Source organism: Prionailurus viverrinus, chromosome A1, assembly GCF_022837055.1.
Source record: "Prionailurus viverrinus isolate Anna chromosome A1, UM_Priviv_1.0, whole genome shotgun sequence".
NCBI classification, from domain to species: domain Eukaryota; kingdom Metazoa; phylum Chordata; class Mammalia; order Carnivora; family Felidae; genus Prionailurus; species Prionailurus viverrinus.
In genome coordinates, this window is record NC_062561.1 from 104,641,561 (window position 1) to 104,660,544 (window position 18,984).

General features: G+C 43.1%; 1 protein-coding gene across 2 annotated transcripts in view; it reads left to right on the top strand.

Moving 5' to 3' along the window:
• The window catches only part of GRAMD2B (GRAM domain containing 2B), a 120,816-nt gene that overhangs the window by 39,898 nt on the left and 61,934 nt on the right, over positions 1–18,984 (top strand). The window contains exon 1 of one of the 2 annotated variants that reach the window (XM_047858086.1): positions 1,135–1,371. The exons of the other annotated variant lie outside the window; for it this stretch is intronic. Within the exon in view, the coding sequence (XP_047714042.1) occupies positions 1,289–1,371 (83 nt within the window). The 5' untranslated portion in view covers positions 1,135–1,288. Of the gene's footprint in view, positions 1–1,134; positions 1,372–18,984 lie in introns of those variants that run through there. 2 annotated transcript variants of the gene reach the window in all.

Genomic DNA, 18,984 nt, shown 5'->3' on the forward strand with positions numbered 1-18,984 from the left:
GTCATGAACTGTTGTTGCCACTTGTAATTGTTTTAAAGTCAGTTTGGGCTTCCAACACTAAGGTTTTACATTCCTCTTATTGTCAACGACTTAGAAGATCACCAACACATACTTTATTTGTTATAATAAGGGAATGTTTAGAAGGATGCCTGGCACCTAGAAGCTCTCAAAACTATGTGAAAGAAATGGATGATGTGGGGTTTTTTTTAATTTTTTAATATTTAAAAATATTTATTTACTTATTTATTTACGTACTTATTTATTTATTTTGATAGGGTGGGAAGGGGCAGAGAGAGAGAGAGAGGGAGACACACAATCCAAAGCAGGCTCCAGGCTCTGAGCTGTCCGCGCAGGGGCTCAAACCCACAAACCGTGAGATCATGACCTGAGCCCAAGTCGGACGTCCAACCAACTGGGCCACCCAGGCGCCCCTGGAGGATGTTTCAAATGCAAACTTTGAGACAGATTCAGCAAGCCAAAACCTCACCAAAAAGCGGGAAGAAGAGGCATTCCTTTTCCAGGTGGGGGGCACAGTCGACGCTAAGTTGCTAATGAGATTTTGAGGAACGCTCTCCCTGCACCCCCACACCCACCCCTCTCCCCACCCCCATAACGGGGAAGGGTTAACCAGACAACCTCTAGAGACAACCACGTCTCGCTACCTTTGTCACTGAACTGACCTATTGTTGGAGCCCCGACGGAGCAGTCCCCAATGAGGCAATATCCTGTCTGAATAATTTAGGCCGGGACACCGCGCAGCCCACAGCGCGCATCTGGGAGACCGAGCGCCTCGCTCAGTCCGAACCATTTCCTGTAGCCGCAGAAGGCCGCCCGTTTTTAAAACTCCCCGGTTACAGCTGGAGGGGGGGGGGGGTGCTGGGAGGGGCGGGAGGAAACCCAACTTACCAGGAGGCTAAATATACAGAGCCTAGTTAGGCAACTGTTCCACCTGCGTGGCCAATTAGCTTCCTCCCCCAGCCAGACTAGTTCAACAGGTTTGCAGGCGCTCGGGCCGGGCCTCGCGGGTTGGGGCAGGAGGCTGTCACTTGCCTTCGGCCCTCCCCTTCCCTCCCCGGCCCGCACGCCGGCGCCGACCAATCGCGGCCGCCCGGACGTGTCCAGGTTGGCGGCCCCGCGGCTCCGGGCCGGCCTGGATGCGCTGAGCGGCCGGGAGCGCGCGAGGAGGGCGCACGGAGGGCGCGGGGAAAGGCGCGGCTCGCGGGGCCTGCGCCCGGGACGCTGGGAGCCGCGAGGGGACGTCTGAAGGTGCCCTCCACCCGCGGCCCCGATGACCGAACTACAGCAAGATGTGGAAGACGCAAAGCCTGCCAAAGTGCTCGCGAAGAGAGACAGCAAAGTTGGCTCAGCCCAGTAAGTAGCGTCCGGCCCCGGGCGGGCGGGAGCGCGCTGCCCAAACTTCTGTGCCGGGGACGGGTTTGGCTTGGAACTTGACCGTGGACGGACAGCCCCGTGGCTTGAACTCTTTCGGGGGGCGTCCGGGCTCTTCTTTCTCTCCGATGCTGTATTGGGGAACGAGGCACCGCAGCGTTTGAGGAACGGACCGCAGCTTGCAGTCTGGTGGGGATGTGAAGGATTGGAGCGAAAGCGGGATTGGCATGGTATCTGTCCCGAGGGAGGTCTGGGGCAGGCATTCAGATGTCTAAGTCAGGTCAAGGAACAGCGCTGACCCTTCCTTCTGTTCCTTACTTCTTCATGACGTGTATGAAGACGAAGCTACCTCGTAGAGGCCATCTGGTTATTAGTTTCACAGCGATGTGTATTTTGTCATTTGATCCGGAACTAAAGGGTGTCTTTTCCCCATCTCCTTCGTTTCTGCTCAAGTGAGACAAGTGGGAGAAAACATGAAATACGCTTTATCTTTCCCTTCAAGGACTGTCTGCCTTTGCTTGGGAACTTGACACAAACTCGCTACATACTTTTCTTTTTTCCTTTTTTTTTTTCTTTTCTTTCTTTTTTTTTTCTTTCTTTTTTTTTTTTTTTTTTTGAGAGAGAGAGAGAGAGAAAGAGAGAGGGTGGGGGAGCTGCTGTAGGAGCACAATGAATATATAATAACATAAAACATTTCGAACATTGGGTTATGACAATCCTCTTAAAAGATTCATATTCATAATAGGATTGGCACATTGCTGGGCCTAGAAACTTTTCTAGTTCAGAAACAGAAAACTCAGATACTTGGATCACAAGGATTACCTTCCTGTAACAAAACTTATTTATCTTCCCCTGTACGACTGTTTTTAAAATCCAGAAGTATTATTTCCATGCTTGTTCTTGCCAAACATTCTTCTTTCCAAAAGGAAAAGGATCAGTATTTGGTTATTTTCTGTGTCGCTGTAACTTTAAGTGTTACTAAGATAAATATATAAATAACCTGTTAAAGAAGCCAAATTTTTTTTTTTTTTTTTGGTACCAACCTGTTGGGGGTACCTAAAAAACAGTGAAAGTGTGATCTCCATTGTTTCAACATTTATTCAATTTTTATAACACGGTGTGGTTCCACATAAAGAATGGTGTTTATAAAAGCATATTCCATCTGTGTATTGGAGTTTGGGCTGAAGTTTTGGAAGAAAAATAGCTTTTACTAGCGCTTTGATTTGTTGTGTCAAAGGCTTTGGTCATAATCTCTCCCAGTGTCTGCTTTCCTTGTCTGCCCTTTCTTCTGCCCCTCAGCTTTGTCAAGTTCAGCTGATATTCTTTCCTGTTTAAATGAACGATGAAAAGATGATTGAGGGGGAAAAAATGCCATAGGTATAACCCTCACAAAATGTTTTTGTTTTCTCTCCCCAAAATAAAGTCCTAACTCTGTTCTATTAACTCAAGCCCAAGAAAGCGATAAAGTAGCAAAGGACATTTCTTTTGCAGTTCCTCCTTCTTTTATATACTTCTCTTAAAAAAGAGGGATTGTGGCATTCTAAACAGCACTTCATAGAGGTGACAGGAGTGTTAAGTGGGCCAAGCAAGACTAGAAACCTGGACTGTAAACTCCTAGCCTAGAAGTCAGCCCAGGCAGTGCTAAGTTCCAGTTACACAAAGCAAAATGATTCAAGTCCATGCGGCCGCTGGTAAGTCTTTACATCTTTGCATTCCCAGTAGTGTACTCAGTTGAGGAGAGTGTTTTAATAGATTGAGAAAGCCTGTTATCTGTTCAGGTGAATTCTGTTAACTTCAAACTCTTCAGACGCTGGGGAAAATAATTTTATAGACAATAAACATAACCACCTTGAAGTGGAAGGCCCCAAACAGCCACACCTTCATTTGGAACAGCTAGTTTCACAAATTCATTTCAGTTCAACAAATACAGGAACGCCTACTGTTGGTTCCATCGTGGTGGGGAATACAGGAATGAGGGTTCAGAGGACATTGCTGGGGGCTGTGGCTACATTAAACTCAAACAAGATACTACTATAAAAAGTTCGGCCTATAACTGAATCTTCTTCACAGTTAAGGATGTTTGCCCGTTCAACAGTCTTTGGTAAGTTTTTCTTGGTTTATGGAGATTTTTGTTTGTTTTTCCCTGTAAAATGGTCACTTCCAGCCCTGCTGAAGTCACTTCTGAATCACTCAAAGACTTGAGACACTCTATTTCCTGAGCTTTAAACTCTTGTTTTGGTACCAGAAGAAGAGTAATTTTAAGACGGAGGTAGATACATTATCAGTGTTATATATATATTGTGATCACTCCATATTTGAAATCATTTGGGTAGGAAAATTTTGACGCTTAGGCACCCAGTCTTCTTTGTTCTGAACTTTGTAACTTAGATTAATTATGACAAAGTTCAGACTCGTTGGAATCTGGATGTCCTGATGGGTGTTTTCTTCTTGGAGTATTAGAATGGCTTGCTCTTGGGGCGCCTCGGTGGCTCAGCCACTTAAGCATCCGACTTTGGCTCTCGTCATGATCTCACGGTTCATGAGTTCGAGCCCCACGTCGGGCTCTGTGCTGACAGCACGGAGCCTGCTTCAGATCCTCTGTCTGCACCCACCTGCCCACTCGCATGTGCGCGCTCTCTCTGTCTCTCTTTCTCTCTCTGTCAAAAATAAATATTTAAAAAAAAGAAGAATGGCTTGCTCTTGCCACATAGTCCTCATCACCTACAACCTGGCCTCCTAGTTAATAATAGCTGGCATTTATTGAGAATGCTTGCTGTGTGACAGGCATTGTGCTCAACATTTTGCATTCATTTTCATACACAATGAGACAGATGCTGTCGTTATCCACTCGACACATAAGAACATGGAGGGTCTGAGAAGTTAAGCACCTAGGTAGAGACACAGCTAAATTCAAGTCCAGAGCCTGCACTCTAACACTAGAGCCTGAACTTGAACACTTCTCTACTCTAGAATCTGGGATGGCCCGCATGACCTCGTCTCCTCTGCCAGGAATTTAAGGACATTGGAGTACATGTAGATCATGTCAACTTCATTCCTAATACTACGAGCATGACTATCTTTTCCGTCCAAACAATCACAGTAACTAGCCGCTCCAGACTTAAGAGGTGATGATGCAGAATAAGGAACAGGTGTGCCAAAGGGACTGTTGCAGGAAGTTACCTACATTCTTTCCCTCTCATCTCTATTCCTTTGCTCAAGCAGTCCCCTCTGTTCTTTTTCTCAATATACCTGTACAAATCAACTCACGATTTCCTTCCTTTAAAGTCCTTCCTTATCGCTGGCCATACTTACCTCTTGTTTCTCCATGTTCCCCTTGCATGTCTGTGATCAACCCCATAGATTTTAGCTGCTGCTATTATTGCTGTTGATGAACAGTGAACATTTATTGAGCATTTATTATGTACAAAGTACTATTTCAAGCTGTTAACAGTTACTAGCTCACACACTAGTCCCATATATATTAGTGAACCTTAAATAGATTGCAAACTCTGATCACATTTTTTTTCTTCCTGAATTTCTCAGGGGGCCCAGCGAATAATCACTTTCGATAACCATCTGTTAGTGAGCTAGGGAGGCTGAGACGCCATTCCCCCTAATTAAGGTGTATGATATACTTGTAACTGAGGTTCAGCTTGACTATCTCAGGGGAAATTTTACTCTGTTAAAGTTGTTTAATCAAATTTTCTATCAGTAGCAGTTAGAATTTTTAGGTGCATTGACTTGCCTGAGAGTTGGGAGTTACTCATCTTTGTGTTAGCAGTAAGGCTGCAGATTTACTCATCACCAAAATGCATATTTGATTTAAAAATACCCCCTTTCTGGGGCGCATGGGAGGGTCAGTTGGTTAAGCATCTTCAGCTCAGGTCATGGTCTTGTGGTTCATGGGTTCGAGCCCCACATTGGGCTCTGCGCTGACAGTATGGAGCCTGCTTAGTCTTGTCTTTTTCACTCTCCCCCTGCCCCTCCCCTGCTCATGCTCTCTCTCTCTCTCTCTCTCTCGCTCTCGCTCTCGCTCTCTCTCTCTCTCTCTCGCTCAAAATAAATACATAAACTTAAAAAAAATAAAAATAAACCAATAAATAAAAATAGCCCCCTTCTTACCAAGAACTGGTAATTTAGCTGCATATTTCCTTTTGAGACCCTACTTTCCTCCCTTTGAGTACTTTTTTCATTCTGAATGTTATGTTCCCAATATATAGACATTTCTAACCTAATGTTTTTCACACACGTTTTCTGAGATACACTTTTATTTCTTAAAGTCTCTTGTGGATCTGATTTATTAACGGGCTAAGTTACCTTTTCTTTCTTTCTTTCTTTCTTTCTTTCTTTCTTTCTTTTAATGTTTATATCAGGGAGAGAGAGACAGAACGCGAACAGGAGAGGGGCAGAGAGAGAGGGAGACAGAATCTGAAGCAGGCTCCAGGCTCTGAGTTGTCAGCACACAGTCCAACCCGGGCTCACAGTCACAAACCATGAGATCATGACACGAGCCAAAGTAGGACACAACCGACTAAGCCACCTAGGCTCCCCTTAATGGCTAAGTTACTTTCAAGGAGTTACAAAAACTGTCTAAAATGACTGATACATTTCTGAGCAAAAGTTTTCTTGATTCATATTTCAAATAATAAATTACATGACCCGTAACATATTTGTAATGCAATCTTAATTTTAAAAAATTTTTTAATGTTTGTTTATTTTTGAGAGAAAGAGAGCATGAGGAGGAGAGGGACCAGAGAGAGAGGGAGACACAGAATTGGAAGCAGGCTCCAGGCTCTGAGCTGTCAGCACAGAACCTGACATGGGCTCCAACCCACAAACAGTGAGATCATGACCTGAGCCGAAGTTGGATGCCTAACTGACTGTGCCACCCAGACACCCCTTTAATTTTTTTTTAATATTTACTTATTTGGGGGGGAGAGAGAGTGAGCTGGAGAGGGGCAGAGAGAGAGGCAGACACAGAATCTGAAGTAGACTTCAGGCTCTGAGCTGTCAGCATAGAACCCGACGCAAGGCTCAAAATCAAAAACTTCGAGATCATGACCTGAGCTGAAGTCAGACGCTTAACCAACTGAGCCACCCAGGTACCCCCACAGTTTTTTTAAAATTCTCATTTCCAGGTCACCAGTTCTGGTAATTGGTAATTCTGGTTATCTGGTATACTTTTTAATATGAACTTTGGAATAGGAAGAAAGAATTATGACATTAGAAACTATTAAAATGTTATTAAAGTGAAACAGTTGAGTTTGAAAAGACGGAGAAAAATGAAACAGCGTTCTTGTCTAAAATGTTTTTGAAAAAGGAATTTAGTGAATCAAATCAGTCCTATGGCTAAAGGTTACTATCGGAAATTGCTGATCTATCGAAGCAGTTCGTAAAGATGTTAAGAATTCAGGCTCTAGGGGCACCTGACTGGGTCACTTGGTGGAGCGTGCAAGTCTTGATCTTGGGGTCATGAGTTCAAGCCCCGTGTTAGTGTAGAGATTACTTACATTTTTAAAAATTAAAAAAAGAGGGGCGCCTGGGTGGCTCAGTCGGTTAAGCGGCCGACTTCAGCTCAGGTCACGATCTCGCGGTCCGTGAGTTCGAGCCCCGCGTCGGGCTCTGGGCTGATGGCTCAGAGCCTGGAGCCTGCTTCCCATTCTGTGTCTCCCTCTCTCTCTGCTCCTCCCCCATTCATGCTCTGTCTCTCTCTCTGTCTCAAAAATAAATAAACGTTAAAAAAAATTTTTTTTAATTAAAAAAAGAAAGAAAAAGAATGCATGTTCTAGGAAAGTAGGATTTGAAATCTGACTTCTCTGTCTCCTGGAAGTGTGACCCTGGCCAGTTACTGAACGCCTCTAAGCCACCCCTTCATCATCTGTAAAGGGGAATACTTAAGTCACTGCTTCATAGATGCTTGCTATCAACTATAAATGAGAAGTGTAAGAAATTCACTTCACCCAGTGTCTGATGTTGTTAGCTCTTGATAACCATAGCTGTGTCAATCTTTCCCACTGAGCGTCTGGAACATGCTGTGGCGTTGGGGTGGGGGTGGGTGGGAGGATTACATAAAAGATAATTAGTCAAAATTCAACAGCCCTAACTCTGACAGTAGCAAGCCCAAGGGTTCAATTTTTTTTTTTTTTTAATGTTTACTTTTGAGAAAGAGTGAGAGCGAGTGAACTAGCAGAGGAGGGGCACAGAGAGAGGGAGACAGAATCCCAAGCAGGCTCCATGCTATCAACGCAAAGCCCGGTGAGGGGCTGGAACTTACAAACCATGTGAGATCATGACCTAAGCCGAAGTCAGACACTCAACGGACTGAGCCACCCAGGCGCCTCTTCCCCAGTATTCTGTTAAAAGTGAGCCTCTGTTGCAGCAGCTAGACCTCAAAGACACGTGGGGCAATACTTGCATGAAACCAACATGGCACCTTGGTTTTTACTTTATGTTAAAAACCTCTCCTACGAGAACTACTTCCTGACTTACCAGCTCATTTAAATATTGCTTACTGCTTTGGTGCTTTCCCATCTATTGTTCAGTACTTTTATCTACAAGCCATTGATTTTCGAAATCCTGCTTCCTGACATTGAGCTTTTATCTCTGGGCTCCTCATCTTTACATTGTTCATTGTTTTTGCAATTGTTAAACTCTAAAAGAGCTCTCCTTCACCATCTTTCTAACTCTGTTAACGCTCAGTTCTAGGTGTCTCACACGTTTTCAAAGGTCCTTGAGAGAGACTCTTCCAGAGCCATATCAGTGACTGTTCTTAAAAGAAATGGTGGGAGGGAGCCTGGGTGGCTCATTGGTTGAGTGTCCGAATCTTGATTTCAGCTCAGGTCATGATCCCAGGGTTGTGGGTTTGAGCCCTGCGTCGGGCTCTGCATTGAGCTTAAGATTCTGTATCTCTCTCACTCTGCCCCTCTCCCCTGTTCACGAGCTTTGTCTCTAAAATAATTTTTTTAAAAAATTTTTTTAAAGGAAAGAAGGGGCTTTATCTAAACGTAAATTTAATTATTTACCCCTAGAAGAGAAGCAAAAGCAACTTAACTGCATTCTCAAAGATAAACTGGTTCGTATGTTATCTTCGGTCACTCTGTGTGCCAGACTCCCACATTCTTAATGGGACATGATGTCTCAAGAGGCAGATTATTCTTAACAGGGTTCTTGAGATACATTTTCCAGGTGATAAAATGTACCCATTTCCAGCTGTATACCTCAGTAATTTTACTGAGTGGTGCACCATTGTCATACCTGGTTTTCCAACATTTTCCCACACCCCACCCCAAAGATTACCTGCACCCATTTATGTTGAATCCCCATTCCCACCTTGCCCCAGGTAACCATTTGTCTACTTTCTGTTTCTATAAACTTGCCTTTTCTGGGCATTTCATATAAGTGGAATCATATAATCCGTGGTCTTTTGTATCTGCCTTCTTTCACTTAGCCTTGGGTTTTTGAGGTCCGTTTGTAAAGTAGCGTATGTCATTAGCTGAGTCCTTTTTGTCACTGAATAGTATTCAGCGATACTATGTGAATATTCCACATTTTGTCCATCTGTTGGCTTGTTCAGGAACATTTAGTTGGTCTCCAGTTGTTGGTTATTATGAATAATGCTATGAATATTTGTATGCAAGTCTTTGTGTGGACATATGCTCTCACTTCTTATATACGTAGAGGTGGAATTTCTGAGTCATATGGTCAATCTGTGTTCAACTTTTTGAAGAACTGGAAAAATTTCTCAAAGCAGCCATACTATGTTATGTTTCTACTGGCAATGCACGAGGGCGTATGGTATAGCTTTAAGAGAAATCCTTTCACAATCCGGGAAAACAAGACTGTAAGCGCTTTAAATGTTTTTTTTAATGTTTATTTTTTTTGAGAGAGAGAGACCGAGCGAGCCAGGGAGGGGCGGGGTGGGGTGGGGAGACACAGAATCCAAAGCAGGCTCCAGGCTCTGAGCTGACAGCACAGGGCCCGACACAGGGCTTGAGTCACGAACTATGAGATCATGACCTGAGCCAAAGTCGGACACTTAACTGACTGAGCCACCCAGGCATCCCAAGACTGTAAGCCCTTTAAACGCAGATCAGTACCTTAGACTTCAGAAGATAGTAGGTGACATTCATACTTAGGATTTTGAAAACTCCCCCAAAGTGCAGTGTTATCAAAGATGTGAACAGATGTGACAGTGCTAACAAAGATAACTCAGGCTGGCATACTTGGGTACATTTTTTACAACCTCTTAAAATTTTGCTGGTGACATTTATCACTGTTTTGTTTTTTTTTTTATGACAGAGTAATACAAAGAAGAGCCTAAGAAATTGGACCATAATCTCCCCTATCTGTGTTGACATAGTTTAAAGCAATATGCGTATAAGGCTAGAAAAATAGTGTAGCCTCTGTTCAAGATGAAAAGCGAGAGCCTTCTTCCTGCCTTCCACGTTACATTTCCTTGTCTCAAGGGTAACCGCTTGCTGAGGTTTTCGTTGTGTCCTCATGCTGTTGTCATTTAAGGCCAGAATCTAGCTTTTTGTAGGTTTGGTTTGTTTTAGAATATGCATCTCCCAATATGCATGTAAAAAGGTTGGCCTTGGTGAAATGAAGTGCTTTGTGAGTGTGATCATACAGTATTTGGACTGCAAACGGTAGGAGAGTTCGGTGAATGACAAACAGTATTCTCATAAAGCACAGTTTTCTCAAACCTCTTTGCAGAATAGTTATCTACCAATGAAGTGGCTTATTCGGTTTTAGCCCTGAAGGATAAATAACTCCATCAGAACACAACTTTCTTAAATGGATCTTAGCAAAATGGATCCATGGTATTAGAGGAACTGTTACCTAAGACATCCTCAAGTTACGGATTCAGTTTCTTTTTTAAAATTTTTTAACGTTTATTTTTGAAGGAGAGGGAGAGACAGAGCATGAGTGGGGGGAGGGGCAGAGAGAGAGGGAGACATGGAATCCGAAACAGGCTCCAGGTTCTGAGCTGTCAGCACAGAACCCAACGCGGGGCTCGAACTCATGAACGACAGGATCATGATCTGAGCCGAAGTGAGACGCTTAACTGACTGAACCACCCAGGCGCCCTTGATTCAGTTTCTTATTTCTTCTGTTCCCCTCTCCTGAATGGATGATGCTAGACAGGCCCCTGATCAGATGAGGTAGCAGTATTTGGTCATATTAGCATATAGGTATATTGGCCACCTCATCTGGTCAGGGGCCTATCTAGGACCAAATGAACGTGAACACGCCAACAAAGGTCACAGTCGTGATGAGACGTATTTAAAAAAGAAGAGATCCAAGTGGAGAAGTGGAAATTTGAAGGTGGAGACAATGAGTAAGGAGATGGGGAGAGAAGAGAAAAAAGAAAAAACTGAGGAGAGATACCGAGTTACCTTGAAAAAGGAAAGAGAAAATGTTAATTTGCCATTAATGTGTGTGTCTCCCCCTTGCATCCTGGCCGCTTTCTCTCCTCTTTTTTCCAGATACTGCTCTGTGTCATGTTGGTGAAATCTCCGGCACCGACATGGGTAACTGACATGCCTCTTCTCCACTCATGGAGATGCTGGTCTGTGTATAAATGTTGGTGTGTGTTTTTTTAAGTCCATATATATCAGGTTTGTGTTTATATCCATATTTGTTGCCTTCTAGATTTTTCAAATGATGTCTTCCATCTTGTGTGGTGATTTAAAAAATGTGAAGAACCTTAGAAACGGGCTAATTTTTGTCTTTTATTGTTAATACTGAGGATTATCATCTGAAAACAATGATCTTGTGATCCTCCAAGTTACTTTGAAATCCCTAGTGTGTAGTCCTAAGCGTGTTTTGTGAATTAAGTTCCTGTATATCAACAAGGATGAAAAACTAATTCATCATGATGGCTTTCATTATCGCTGTATTGTTTCTGTAATTCACTGGAAAACAGCACCTCATTTGATCCTAACAACTTAAATATGGTGCTGGATGTGTTACATAACATATAATGTGGTCTTCTGAGAGCCCATAGGAACTATCAAGAATATTTTCCTTTCCGGGGCATCTGGGTGGCTCAGTTGGTTAAGCTTCTGACTCATGATCTCACGTTCGTCAGTTTGAGCCCCACGTCCGGCTCTGTGCTGACAGCTCAGAGCCTGGAGCCTGCTTCAGATTCTGTGTCTCCCTCTCTCACTGCCCCTCCCCTACTCACGCTCTGCCTCTCTCTCTCAAAAACAAACATTAAAAAAAAAAAACTTAAAGAATATTTTCCTTTCTTGTCATAATAAAATTCTGTAGTGTATGAAGTTGGACTAGTTTGACATCAAATTGGTAGATTTCTACGCTGGTCCTTGTTTTGATGCAAATATTTGCTAAAAATTTTACAAGCAGTCACAGGCCCTTGGCTGAAATCAGATACTAAAATCACAAAACATCAGACCTTTCATCAGTACCTGAGAGGAGCTAATAGTAAATGGCCTATGAGCTAGGAGAAAGGCGATTATTGAACAGCTGATACTGACCAGAGAGATTTGCTCATGTTGTCAACTGACATTGAGTAAGTAGTTCTGTGTGTTGAACACCAGCCTGAGTGTCATGGCAGTCACCTAGCTGAAGAACACAAGGCCTTTGCCCATAAGGAAAGTAAGAGTAGAGAACAGCAATATTTTGAAGTTTGATCTTTTTTCAGAGAAGCTTCAGAAAATGTATCAAAGCTTACATGAGGTGAGGTGATACCATTATTATGTGCTACACAGCATTTAGAGTGCTTTCACATATATGACACAGGTACAGTTGTCATCACATTCTATGCATAACAGAGACACAGCCACTTGCCCAGGATCATAACAGCTGTTGAAGCCAAAATTCCAATGTGCAGTGTAATCTGAACCAGCCCCCTAAAATAATTAATGACACAACCTCACTAGATTTGGGATGAGGAAAGATACAGAAGGCGCAGTGCCTCCCATTAAGTGTCTGTGCATCCCTGAGTAGATCTCTTAATTTTTTTTTTTTTATGTTTATTTTTAAGAGAGAGACACAGAAACAGTCTGCAAGCAGGGGAGGGACAGAGAGAGGGAGACACAGAATCCGCAGCAAGCTCCAGGCTCTGAGCTGTCAGCACAGAGCCTGACATGGGGCTCAAACCCATGAACCGTAAGATCATGACCTGAGACAAAGTCTGACGCTTAACCGACAGAGCCACCCAGGCACGCCAGATCTCTTAATTTTAATAGGTTTGTTTTCTCAACTGTGAATCCAAGATTCATTTTCATTCAACAATTCTAACATTCAAAGGATTTCTGATGTTATGTAGAGGACAGGAAAGAGGGAGCACCTCTAGCTCTCTGTTGAGCATGGAGACTTCCTCTGTGTATTGTCAGACACAGGTACCCCTCTCTGGCTCCTTCTGCATTCATCTGCACTCAGACCTGGCCACAGGGAACTTTATCATTGCGTTTGCAGCTTTACAATGTGATTTGCATGGCAGTCATTCATAAATTCCAGGTTTTGTTTATTTATTAAACATTTTTTAAAGTTTATTTATTTTTAGAGACAAAAAGCACACGCATGCATGCCCGGGGAGGGGCCAAGAGAGAGGGAAAGAATCCCAGGCAAGGCTCTGTGCTGTCAGCCCAGAGTCCGACGCTGGTCTCCATCTCATGAACCGCAAGATCATGACCTTAGTTGAGATCAAAAGTGGGACACTTAACCGACTGAGTCACTCAGGCACCCCCCCGCGGCCCACACACACACCAGTTTTTAAAACCATGGTTGGATTCTTCTTTGCATAAGCACAGAATGTTTCTATAAAGTGATGTGACTGCTTTGTTTTAAAAACATGGGAATGTTGTCTCTTTAAAAGTAGTCACCAAAGGAACCCAAGAACTTTTCCAAAAATGCTGCAATTGCACAAAATCTTTTTGAAACTCTTCTTGCAGAGTTACTTTCAAAGCCTGGAGCCCATTCTTTGAATAGTCATAAGGTTGGCAAATCCTCATCCTTTGAGAATGAATTCAATTTCTGGAAATACCCTAAAGCCAAATGTGGTGAATTAGGTGGATAAGAATAATTTCAATACCTTTAAAGCATTCTTGGATAGGATCATTTTTGATCCCAAAACAGGATGTGACTCTAAAATAATAAGACTGAGTTTCTAGTGACACAAACCAGTTTATACTTTCAAATTCAGGTCATTACTTTGCAACCTTTGCATGAAAACAGTAAAATGTTACAATTATTTTTCCATCCTAAAATCATTTTTCAGTGTTTGTAACGTGCCCAGGCAGGTTTGGGCCAAATCCTAAGCATTAAAAAGTACATTGAGTATGCACATGTAACATGCAATATCTTCTCATTGAAGTGTATTCCCTATGTTTTAGGGAAAACAATTTTTTAAAAACTTGCCCTGAGTTCAGACGGTGAAGTAAGTGAGGTTCAGCAGTCAATATCTTGTATTATCTTCTCCTTCATTACACGTTAAAGGAATTTGTATGCCAGTTACATCTTTTAGGCCCTCTCCCAATATCACCGCTTTATACCAGATGGACTTTTTTCACATATGCAAGATGTCGCTCCTGACTTTTCCACATGATGGCTGTCAGTTGTCAGCATGTAGCTTTCCCTTTTGGTTCAAACGGATTTATTTGTTCAAATTGGATTTCCCAGTTTTGGGTCTAAATGGATTTATTAGCATAGCACTTTTATCTGAGACCTGATTTTAATGCTATGTGTTTGATACTTTGTATGTGCTATGCCTCTGCTCTTCCATAATCCCCTGGAATTCAACAAGCATTTCCCCACTGCTTACTCTCTGCTGGGATTACAAGGTAAATGACATGTGTGCAGTGCCCTTAGGATTCTGGGGAGAAGAGAGTGGGGTATGGGTGCACACACACAATTAAAACCATGCGATAAAAATTCCACAGTGGTTATCAATTTCCCATGGGAACAGAGATGTAGGCAATTTGTTTTCCTTGAAGGGAGCTGAGGTAAGAGGTGATACTTGAAGTGAGGGTGAGGGGCGGGAAAGAATTTGGCCTCAGCAGAAGGTTGAAAATTATCCCAGGCATTAGGAAGGACAAGGATAGGTTGCTTGAGAGTTCATAATCGCATTTTTGATCAGTATGTAAAGGTCTCCTGTGGCTAGCATGGTGCAGGCTGGGGGAACTAGGAAGAACACAGTGGGGGAAGAGTTGGAGCCCCCATTTAGGACGCTCTTCTTCCTTTGTTCTCTTTCTTCACTTCCGGATTTGGCTCTGCTATGGATTCTTTGGAACTTTAGGGAATTCATTCACCCTGGTCTTCACTTTTCTCCTGTGTAAAGAAAGAGGGCTGAATGACCTGATTTTTTAGATTCCTTCCAACCTGAAGAGTAAGAGTCTTTGAAGAAAAACTGCCCTACTTCTTTGCACTCTTCTGTAGCTTTTGTGTAAAGAATTCTTTCAGAATGAACAAACCAAGGAAAGCCTTTTGAATGTGAATAGAATCCTTGCTCTCTCCCTTGGTTTTGGCTTCTCTTATTTTTTGCTTTTCCTTCCCTAGGTAAACATATAACTGGTTAGGCAGGGTTGCCATTGGAACATACCTAAACCATTCTCTTACAAGTTTATAGATACTTATCAGCATTCATGTAGCATTCAGACCTCTCTGCTTTGCCTTTTGGCAGCGGCTGACAGGGTCACAATGCCTTCTGGACCAGTCATAGTAGAAATACCTAATCAATGGGGCGCCTGGGTGGCTCAGTAGGTTAAGCATCCAGCTTCGGCTCAGGTCAGGATCTCGCGGTTTATGGGTTCAAGCCCCGCGTCGGGCTCTGTGCTAACAGCTCAGAGCCTGGAGCCTGCTTCAGATTCTGTGTGTTTGTCTCTCTCTCTCTGCCCCTCCCTGTTCATGCTCTGTCACACTCTTTCTCTCTCAAAAAGAAATAAACATTAAAAAAAAATTTTTTTTAAACCCTAATCAAGTTATTTAATGTCAAACGTATAACACAAATGGAGACCAAACTTATTTTTTTTAATTAATATTTACTTAGGTAATTTCTACACTCAACATGGGGCTCAAACTTCGAACCCCTGAGATCTAGAGTCCTGTGCCCTTCCGACTGAGCCAGCCAGGTGCCCCTGGAGACCAAACTTCTTATCAGTCGAATTGGAAGCTTCTCAGCTATAGTTCAGGTCTGAAAATAATCATCTACTTCACTTGAATGCAGAGGACACTTTAAGGTTTAAAAAGCCCTTTTCCTCAGAAATGAAGTCAGGGATATTTGCTTGGCACTTCAGTTTAATAATTTTTAAAGGATTTTAAAGCATTTTATATTCTTTAAATATAAAGTACTTTAAATAAAATAAAATATAAATATATAAATAAATAAATAAATAAAATAATAAATAAATAAATAAAATTAAAATATAAAGTACTTTAAATTTTTTTTTTTCAACGTTTATTTATTTTTGGGACAGAGAGAGACACAGCATGAACGGGGGAGGGGCAGAGAGAGAGGGAGACACAGAATCGGAAACAGGCTCCAGGCTCTGAGCCATCAGCCCAGAGCCCGACGCGGGTCTCGAACTCCCGGACCGCGAGATCATGACCTGGCTGAAGTCGGACTCTTAACCGACTGCGCCACCCAGGCGCCCCTAAAGTACTTTAAATATAAAGTACTTTTATTTACACCGGTAGGTGAATTTGACACACACAGACTGAGGGCTTGCTGTTATTAGGGATTGTACTATCTATTTTAAGAGTGAAACAACCAGTTATTTTACCATCACAATCGGTTTATTAGGGAACAGCAGAAGAATTGCAGTCTGGGACAAGCAAGTCCAGGAAAAGCCACAGGCAAGTCCAGAGAACCAAGGAGAGGAATGCTCTTTTACAGAGGAAAAGGGGGAGTTGGGAGGGGCTGTTAAAAACAAAAGGCCATTGGTGCAAACTGGGAATTTGAAGTGTAGTGGCTTCTTATTGGCTGATTGGTGACAGTCTCTCATTGGCTGAGCTCTTGCTAGGCAAGGAGAAAATCTTCCTCCTCCTGGAGTCCTAAAGTAGGCTTCTTCTTTGGGGGACTGCAAAGCCTATCTCTTTCTGTTGGCTGGGCTAAGTGGGGCAACTAGGGGTGCAGCTTCAGCTCCCCTCTTTCCAGGCCTCTGACTCCATTTTAGCTGAGGTTTCCTGTATTCATTTTCACAGTACTATTTTGTAAGAATATTAGGTTGTATTAGACATGGACCCTGCCCTCTAGAGCAGATGTCACTGTAATTTGAGCAATGTCTTAATGTGATATCAAATATGAATTTCAGTCTATTGTGACAAATAATAAGTACAGGTCAGGGGCGCCTGGGTGGCTCAGTTGGTTGAGTGTCCAGCTTTGGCTCAGGTCATGATCTCAAGGTTCACGAGTTCCAGCCCCGCGTGAGGCTCTGTGCTGACAGCTCAGAGCCTGGAGCCTGCTTTGGATTCTCTGTCTTCTCTCTCTGTCCCCTCCCCCGCTCATGTTCTGTCTCTCTCTCAAAAATAAAAAAAGGATATGTACAGGTTATTTTTTTTATTCTTCTTTTATATATAGAAAGAGCATGAGCTGGGGAGAGGAGCAGAGGGAGAGAAAGAGAGAGAATCTTTTTTAATGTTTATTTATTTTGAGGGAGAGAGAATCCCAAGCAGGCTTCACCTTGTCTGCGCTAAGCCAGACGCAGGGCTGGCTCTTACAACTATGAGATCATGACCTGAGCCCAAATCAAGGGTTGGATGCTCAACTACCTGAGCCACCCAGTTGCCCCTATACAGGCTATTTTTAGGAGAATAGTGTAGGAGAAAGTAGCCCAGTATAAGGACTGAATAACAACTTCCTGGCAGGAAATAGTGACACTTAGTGAAACCTAAGTTTAAAAGGAAAAATAGGGGCGCCTGGGTGGCGCAGTCGGTTAAGCGTCCGACTTCAGCCAGGTCACGATCTCGCGGTCCGTGAGTTCGAGCCCCGCGTCGGGCTCTGGGCTGATGGCTCAGAGCCTGGAGCCTGTTTCTGATTCTGTGTCTTCCTCTCTCTCTGTCCCTCCCCCGTTCATGCTCTGTCTCTCTCTGGCCCAAAAATAAATACATGTTGAAAAAAAATTTTTTTAAATAAATAAATAAATGGAAAAATAGGAATCAGTGTGAAACAGCTAGGTGAGAGTTTTTTAGAAATGACCCCATTAGCAAGATTTAAGGTAGATTTGATGGAGAACAAAACTGGAAGCAGGGATTCACTGGCTGTGAAACAATCCAGATGACATTGTTTTAGTAGGAGAAGTGGGGGAAGAATAGGTTTGAGAAATGTCAAAAGGCTTAAAATTGGAAGAGCCTGGTGATGAGTTGAATTGATGGAGGGAAGGAGCTAGAATGACTGGTAATTTCTCTCTCCAGGAAGGCTCTATAGATTGTGATGCCATTAATAAAGCCATGGGAGGTAGAAGCAAAAGGAGTTTGGGGATATTAAAGTGATGAATTTCCTTTTATAAGAGTTAAGTTTGGGATAAAAGTCTGTGCTGTAATAAGAAATGTATTTTGGGGGGCACCTGGGTGGCTCAGTCAGTTAAGCAGCCGACTTCGGCTCAGGTCATGATCTCGCAGTCGTGAGTTCAAGCCCCGCGTCGGGCTCTGTGCTGAAAGCTCAGAGCCTGGAGCCTGTTTCAGATTCTGTGTCTCCCTCTCTCTGACCCTCCCCCGTTCATGCTCTGTCTCTGTCTCGAAAATAAATAAACGTTAAAAAAAATTTAAAAATTTAAAAAAAGAAAATGTATTTTGGGGTGCCTGGGTGGCTCAGTCGGTTAAGCATCCAACTTCGGCTCAGGTCATGATCTCACAGTCTTTGAGTTCGAGTCCGACGTCCGGCTCTGTGCTGACAGCTCAGAGCCTGGAGCCTGCTTCGGATTCTGTGTCTCCTTCTCTTTCTGCCCCTCCCCCACTCATGCTCTGTCTCTGTCTCAAAAACAAACATTTTAAAAATTTTTAAAAAAACAACAAAGAAATGTATTTTGTCTTTGTCCTTAATCCCTGGCACAGAGCTCCTAAAATTAGTATTTCCTGAGTGATGGTAGAGTATCTTTTGTTACTCAAAATAAGCCCCTTTTGATCACACCTGAGTTTATGCTAAAAAGGTGTTTTAGGGTAGGGCCTTTAGATGGAGTGAGGGTGGGGCTGATCAACAAAATGGCCAAGTGAGAATAGAATAGGAGCTTACAACCCTACCCTTAGCCTCCTAGGAGGTGAAGGGGGCTTGAGATTAGGCACTGTAAAAACTCTTGAACAGGAGTTGGTGATCTTTCAGATTAGCGTACCCATCGAGGTACTGAGGGATTTAATGCACCCAGTGAACACAGGGGAGCCCCACTTGCACCCATACCTTGCCTTAGGCATCGCTTCCATCTGATTGTTCCTGAATTGTTTTCTTGATAATAAACTCAGAAATGAAGCATTTCCTTGAGTTCTGTAAGCCATTCTAGCAAACTATCGAACCTGATGAGGGGGTCATGAGAACCCCTAATTTACAGCCACTCGGCCTGGGACTTAGAGCTGGCATCTTGAAGTGGGGGCAGTCTTCGGGACTGATCCCTTAACCTGTAGAGTGTATGCTAACTCCAGGTA